The sequence below is a fragment of the Acyrthosiphon pisum genome, chromosome X, assembly GCF_005508785.2.
Source record: "Acyrthosiphon pisum isolate AL4f chromosome X, pea_aphid_22Mar2018_4r6ur, whole genome shotgun sequence".
Lineage (NCBI taxonomy): Eukaryota > Metazoa > Arthropoda > Insecta > Hemiptera > Aphididae > Acyrthosiphon > Acyrthosiphon pisum.
Window position 1 is genome coordinate 11394404 of NC_042493.1, and position 8413 is coordinate 11402816.

Sequence of the window (8413 nt, forward strand, 5' to 3'; positions counted from 1 at the left end):
GATTTATTGTTACATTTTTTTCTACCTTATCTCTATTCTATAATAAAAATAATAAAATTTACCACTCCAGTGGTTGAATTCAAAATGTAGGATATATAACTTTCAGAAATTAGCAATAACAATAACTGCAATATGTAATTATATTATATTATTTGTATAGCCAAAAAATAGTCATATGTTTTTAAATTAAATTATAAAAAAATAATTTCTTCCGAAGGAAGGTCGGACAGCTAGTATTATATATATTAGTATAAATTTATAAGAGATTTATTAACTCAAATTAAAAACGTTGGTGCTATTTTTAATATAAAACTATTATTTAACTTTTATGTTTTTGAAATTAAAAAAAAAAAATCATATTCTGTTTTGTAGCATCTCAGCTATTATTATTATTTATTATTAATTCCCGAAAAAATCATCTACATTATAATGAGATTTTGTTCATGTAGTTTCAGTTGGACGACCACGACTGATCTTAATAGTTGTAGTGAGAAGACTAGTAACTTTTACTATTTTTTTTTTGTGGTATTGACGAAGTTGCCGAGACATCTTGCGAATTACTTCTCTTTAACGCCGCCATCGTTTATTAATTAACTTATAACTTACAAATATTTACAGAACTCTCAGAAACCCGGAGGCTACTTTCCATAGCATAGTATATGTGTACATAAATATATATATATATATATATACATATATACATACACTTATATAATATATGAAACTCCGGGTGAGCTGAGAGTGTACAATTAATTTATATTTTTGTAGAAGCCCTTTCATGGTGCCGTTATCCTGGCTCCTCTAGAAAAAATTAGTAATTGCAATCCATTTAGTAATCCATGTATTGGTTGAAGTTTCGGGAGTCTGGCTCTTTTCCTAATAAAAATAGGAGCATGGATCCGTCCGGCCAATATCGCATTCCCTTGGGGAGCATTGGCAAATCTTCCCGTCCCAAAAGAGCCGATAATCCATCGCACTGTCTTATATCAAATTGTTCTCCTGTTACAGGCTTACTAATCACCATCCGAATTGATCTAATTTCCATTTCGAGATCGTTAACCATATGGTACATCTGTGGGCAGACCGGAAAAAAACATATAGATAGATAGAAAATTAATCAACCATAACTTATACAATATATATTATTATCATTATAGGTACACAGGTACACTGAAATCCATCCTTAATCTCCATCAACAATTTTATTGTCGATGACGTTTAGTTTTAGATCCTTAGATTTCACACTAAGTTTAAAATTAATATACGAGTGTTATTAGTGTAAAGAAAACAGCGATGAATAATAATCGGTTAAACCACTGATAACTATAGTTCATTTAAATGATTTTTCGGTTCAGTATTTATTATTTTTAATAGCCCAAAGAAAGTAGGTAGTTGATTTGTGTGCATTGATTATTAGATCTTATGTTTAACTTAATATATATTATATTTATTCGTTAAATATAAAAAAAATATAAATAATATGAATATGTATATGAAACATCAAACCGTTGAATAGTATAATATGGTGAATTTATATAAAAAATATGATATTATAACAAGAAAACCTGCCAAAATAATAACTGAAATAACTATTGTTCCATCAATATTTTTTATTTTTTTTTCTATATAACTTATCGATTCCAGTGCTACGCGTATAAAATAAAAAAAATATATTTTTATTTTTTAATACTGAAAATAAATAATTTTAAATTTGATCTCAATTTTTTTTTTTTAAATTATAAATAACCAATTTGTAGGTCTGGTTTTTAGAAAACTATTTACTGTAAAAACATTTATCTAAGTCAAGTGGTGTATTTTTTATGATTTTTAAAAAGTCAAATGTTTTTGAAGTAACATTCATTAATTTGAAAAATAATAGTTTTAAAAAAATAATTAGATTTCAAAAAATACTCATTAAAAAATGTCTATAATTTTAAAAAAAGTTCAAACTTTATTAATTTAAAATGTTTTTACGACTGGATTAACTCAACTTAACAAAAATAATGATATTTGAAAATTGTTTAAAAAATAAACTAGGTACCTATATTATTAAATACATTTTCTTATTTTCTAACAACTCGAGATTTTTCGATAACCTAGATTTACAAATTGTCTATTTTCAATTTTTCAAAAAAATGTATATCTAGTATAAAATTGTTATTTTTACTTTTTAACATTTAGAATAAAAATAAAAAATGTTATACTATATGTGTAACCAGTGTTCGGACTTATCTAGATGAATATCTAGATAATTATCTGTTCAATTTTTATCTTATCTAGATAAATAGTTACAAGGTATCTAAACGTTCATATTTGATAATTTTTTTACTAATCTAAATAAATTCATCTAGATACATTTTTTATTGATAAAAATCGCGAAATTGTACTAAATTTTTAAATATTTATACAGATTCTCAAACAAAGTTCATGGTTTATAAAATATAATGTAATTATTTTTATTTATATCATTATTATTATTATGTTCCTAGTGCCCAACTAAAATATACCATAATTTATAACCATTTAAAAAATAATTGTATATTTTTTTTTATCTAGATAAAAAAGTATTTATCTTTATCTTTAGTTAGATTAATATGAGTTAAGTTATATTTTATCTGTAACTAGATACATTTGAGTTGCATTATGTTTGTCTTCATCTGGATAAAAAAATACTTATCTAATCCAAACACTGTGTGTAACGCAAGTGCCAGTAAATGATAGAATAGAATTAAAAAATGCTGATTAAACCAAAATTTTTTTTCATTTTTCAGGTTTTCCTCTTACACCCTTTATAAAACACGAGGGCCTCAATAATTTTAATAGGTATGTATGCAGAATTATACGTTCAATTATGTTGAGAAGAGTGAGTGGGTGATTAATTATCGTTTGCTAGCAATACTTATTTCTACGATTATAATATTTGCGCGTTAGATCTATAATTCGTTTTTAATTATTACAATAAACTACTTCCTAAAGGCGGGATCCCACGACTCGTGTGTTTGAGAAATATTTGGTATTCGTGGATACTCGCCAATTAATGGGATTGGAGTACTTTGTACGAATATTCGGTATTCGGTATTCGTTATTCGTTATTCGCCACCTTCCCGTCGTTGTCGGTAACTTGCTGATTATTCGTGTATTTGTGGATATTCGTCAAATACACGAGTCATGGGATCCCGCCTTAAAAATACAGTGTTTCATATAAATGATCTTAGTAGGTACACTAATAATAAATATTAGGTATTTAGGTATATCACAAACCGGAATCCACCTACGTAAAAACGAAAAACCTATATGTATATTGTGTATAAGAAATGAGAATGATTCTCAATCACGTGTGTCCCCCTCCATCGGTTGAATAATTAAGTTGGTTGTACGAATTAATTTACTGCAATAATATAGACTATAAAATAACACATAAACATATTATAATACACTCACGGCACATCTGTAGACTTTCCTTGTGGTTACATTTTCATATTGATCAGCTGCAGTATATTCCTGTAGTGATGTATAGCTCCAGTTGTTTTTATATTCGACTTCATCAGTTGGTATAAATCTTGACAAACACTTGAACATGAAGTGGTCCATCTCTGATAGAGCACAACGACAGAACAAAATATACAAAAGTATGATGAATTTTTTTGCTCGAAGATAATTTTTGTTGACACAAGTAATATTTAGTGATTTTGATGAGTACATTTGCGTGAGTGTACATTAGCTAGGTGTACATTTTATTATCGGCCTGGTTTTATATTATGTAAGCATGGCCCCGCACATGGCGTGGGGGGAGTAGTTGTACCTGGAGTACATGGGCCTGAATATTTTAGGGGCCCGTTGCAATTGTATGTATTCTGTGATGACTGTTATAATAAATAATTTTTAATTATACAAATATAATATATAATAATTACATGGACTTTGTCAATGAGACTTTTTCTACCAGCAATGAGAGTTTTAGTTGAATTTTATAGAGATTTCATATTACGGACAATGTCAGATGTGTACCAAAACAGAGCCATTTTAGGGACAATTAGGTGCTCAGATGCATCAGTTTTTAAGAATCCCCTCTCCCTTTACCTTACCGTATATGTTGAAATTGAAATTCCAAAGGTAGGTACAACCAATATTCCACTTATTTATTTGATTATTGTTGAAATAAACATCAAAACAAAGTAGGTACAAGTGATTTACAAAACAACACTAAAAATAGCAATAGCACATAGTTTTATATTACCTATCTGATAAGTTTATTTGTTTATCATTTACTTTTACAATTACCCTTAAGGGGCCTGCGCACGACCTGTTTTTTTGCTCCAAAACATGCCTTACAGGAAAAACTCTCATGCCTCGTAGAGTGATCAGATTTTGATAATTTTTTTTTTGTTAGAAAGAGGGAAACTTCTTACAGGGCGCAATGAACTTTGATTTACAATATTCTATTTACGAGTTCTATAATAAGCTTTTGAATTTTACAAATTTTTACATGTTTTTAATTCTTAATTATTTTTTGTTTTTAGCGTTGTAATCAAAAATCGAAGTTCAATCCGCCCTGTAAAAATTTGTCCTCTTTCTAACAAAAAAAAAAATTATCGAAATCCGACAATTCTATAAAGCTTGAGAGTTATTCCCGTAAAGTAATTTTTTTCGATAAAATACACCCTATCAACCACCCCTAAATAGTTATCGGGTAGTAGATTAGTGGAGAAGTCTTATAATTGAGGTAGCAACTAAAATATTAAATTGAATTTTCAAATTTTATAGAATTGTGGAAAATTTGAAAAACTGGCACCGGGACCCTTAAAATGATTATGGGTAGGTACAATATGTCATTGGACGAACTCGAATTATTAACAGATGTCATAATACATAATATAATATAAGCACAGAGTCTTCACAAGGGGGGAAGAAGGCTGTTGGACCTTGAGTACGGGGACCCATCTATTTTAGTTACCTATTGAAATTAATTCGTAATTTTTGAAATGTTGATAGGAATACTTATTTTATAATATACCTAAATGCATAATATTATATGCATATTATATTAAGTTACTTTGTTATTTTAAGCTATGGGTTAATTGATTACCCAGAAATCGTTTAAAAGTTGTGTTTTATTTGCAGTTTTGTATAGGGCCCGCAAAAACATTTCGTACAAGGGCCCAACATTTGATGTGGAGGGCTGATATACATACAACATTACACCCATGATTAATTGTATAATGATTCTGAATTATAATATAATTTATACTATTCTCTTTAATATAGTAGGTAGTAGGTACCTAGTATTACTATAATATAGAAATATCAAATAATACGTGTGCAAAGCGCAAGCCAGTGTGATAATATTATTATACAAACATACTTCCTATAGGTATACAGAATAACGATCATAATTCATAATATTATAGTTCATTTTGTTTTAAATTATTTATAGTTAGTTTTATATTGAGCCATACAACCCAAAGTTTTATAAAGCTGTGACGCCCCGTGTAAAATGCCCCCTTCTTTAACGCGACCATGTAAAACACACAAACATACACATACATATAATTTACATACAATATAAATCTGTGAAATAAACATTGTATTCTGTGTTCATGCGTATATGCATATTAATAGTAGTACTTTCGAAAACTGTCACAACAGATGAAGATAATTGTGAGTTTATAGTACATTTCAGTAGATACAACTATACAAGTAATACAAAGAATAATAATATAATGTATGATATTATGCTCATAGTTTTAGCCGGGGAGAGCTTTCCTGTAGCCACAGAGGCAGCGCACCGAACCCGTCCACCCCCATTGTGCATTTATGATGTAACAATAATGATTCGTTATACGTACGATGCGTGCGGCGACAACTTCCACGCATGTCTATATTTTTGTCTACCACGAGTTGTGGATCTTCCACCCACAAATGAAACAATGGTACAGGGCTACTTGGCTTGTCGAGTCCCAGGTAAACGCATCCGAACATTTTCGTCGTAGTTTGTAAAGTCGTTAACTCAAATTCGTTCATTTGTCCAACTGGAGGACATATTGATCTCTGAAAACGCAAGACTGCAACACACAGGAATACAAATATCGTGTTATATTATATGAGTATATTATACTGTTTTTGGTAATAAAAATATGAAGTAGGTACCCATTAAAAATATATATACTTATATGTATAGCTAATATATTTATTTAAAATTATATTGTATAGGTAAATTGTAGCCTGTAGGCTGTAGGTATAATGATAAATACTAAATTCCTTCTGTTAATGATTGGCGTTATTGCTTATTTATTAATAAATAATAATTAGTACTAAATTAATATTAGAATATTATAAGAAGCATTTTTTTAAATTTTACTATTTTTGTAAGGCTGGGGTTTTCGGAGATTTTATTCTTATTTTTTTTATAGGTACCTGTTATATCTCTACTCATATAAAAAAATTATCATAACTGCAAAACAACCATTTTAATTAAACTGTATCATCATAATAGATATAGAGTTTTCATAGTAAAGGGTTTAAGTAAAATTGTACAGTGGTTCATAATATCATTAGTATACAATTTGAAGGACTTGGTGATGGCATGGGTTCGGAACTTTGAAGCATCTAATATCATGTTACACTACTAAGTTTTTGTCAGTGGTACCAGTGTCGTTTCAAAATCAAAAAAATAAATCAAAAAATACACCTAAATTATATATTGATTAATTATAACTAAAAATTATATACTTTTGCGTGTCTCTTCTTCTGATATAATTGATTCTGCCGCCACGGAGGAGATTATAATAAGCAAAATTGATATTATATTTGCAATAATATATCTATCCATAGTGTTTTGGGTCTATCGAGAAAATCAGCTAAAATTAACTGTAAATAAAAAAACGGATTTAAACGGACGGAATAAAGACAAAACGATCGCGAGCAAAACGGTCGAGAAAAATTGTAAATGTAATGGATCGGTTAGCACACGAATGACGTTCCACGATCTGCGTTCCTTTTTATAAGGCATGTTAGTGGCGGCGGACGCCGTAGTCCGTAGTTATACTTCCTACCACCAGTTGAACGTAGAAGGTATCGTATTACTATAGGTACACGAACTCAGGACACTATACATCGAGGTGGAACAATAGTCAATACACCACTGATACGTGCGTGCCAGGAACATAAATCACAATAAGTATTTTAAGTGCATTAATATAAAAAGATAAAACCGTACGAAATCGAATTCTACCCATAACCATATGTTTTCTCTTCTTGTTTTTCTTAAGCGTTACAATTTTACAACAGTTAATGTTTTTGGCGCCACATTGACCGGTTGTCCTTTATAACAACGTGCGTCGATTTGAACACGTCTGTGTTTGGTATAGTGTATACAGTATTGTACCTACCTGTGTAGCAAGGGCAACTATGTAGATTAGGTTAGGTTAGGTGAGGGTGCAAGAATATTGTCTATGCGGCCCCAGTAAAAATATAATTGATGAATAATCAATTTTCAGGTAGGTTTCAAACATACAGTTAGTACTAGATACAGATATTATTATGTCAATGGGTTAAATATTAAAAAAAAATTATCTGAATTCAAACTGATCGATCCAGTACGATTTAATGGCCATATATTGGGTTATATGTCACCCAGCAGGGTTAGTTACAGGTTTATCTACAAAAATAACATGCATTTGAACTGACAATGATTTTAATTATTGGCGTAGTCAAAAATGATTGTTTTATACATAGTACATACCATTGTCCATTATGTTAATATAATATTATAATATATACCTACTGAATATTATAAAATATTATTTTTTGGATTGTCCAAAAATAAATAATGTTATTTTGATCAAATTTGTGTGTTTTTACATATTATAAAATGTAATTCAACGGGTAGTTGAACGTTGTACATTTAAGATAAATGTTTAATATTTTTTAAAGTAAAACAACCGGTGGAGGGATAATATGCGGATACGGCATATTGATGTAGCCTAAATTTAGGAAACTGCTGTAGGCCTGTAGCGCAAGGTTAACATTTCAACATTTCGGGTGGAATGTTACCGAATATTTTATCAACAATAAATGTCAATAATAATCAGAGGAGCTCTCAACATAGGTAATAGTAACTACTATCATATTTAAAAATTATAATTAAAAATTTCTTATTACACATTTTTCTTAAGTTCGCTTTCACGTCTGTCTGTCTGTAATCAAATCTTGCGCGCTCGATTTGAGGCACTTTTTGACAATGAAAAATTCTGAAAATTGGTATAGACCTTGGTCTTGGATGACAATACAATAATCCGTTGTCATTTTGGGACCCGGACCTCCAGGTCGGCGATGACGGGTGTGCAAAGTCATCTCCGAGGAAGTACAGGTACGAAGGGTTTCTCTGGGTCAAGGCGGGTTTCTCGGGGGTTTT

The 8413-nt window shown here is 29.8% G+C and overlaps 1 protein-coding gene across 1 annotated transcript; it reads right to left on the bottom strand.

Annotated features, from left to right (window-relative positions):
• Positions 1 to 412: 412 nt before the first annotated feature.
• On the bottom strand, positions 413 to 7030 carry LOC107884827. Its single transcript, XM_016807738.2, has 4 exons — positions 6730 to 7030; positions 5847 to 6062; positions 3442 to 3593; positions 413 to 1072 (listed from the first exon to the last, which is right to left on the bottom strand). The coding sequence occupies exons 1-4, from the start codon at positions 6827 to 6829 to the stop codon at positions 830 to 832; spliced, it is 711 nt and encodes a 236-aa protein (XP_016663227.1). The 5' UTR covers positions 6830 to 7030; the 3' UTR covers positions 413 to 829.
• Between the last annotated feature and the right edge of the window lie 1383 nt (positions 7031 to 8413).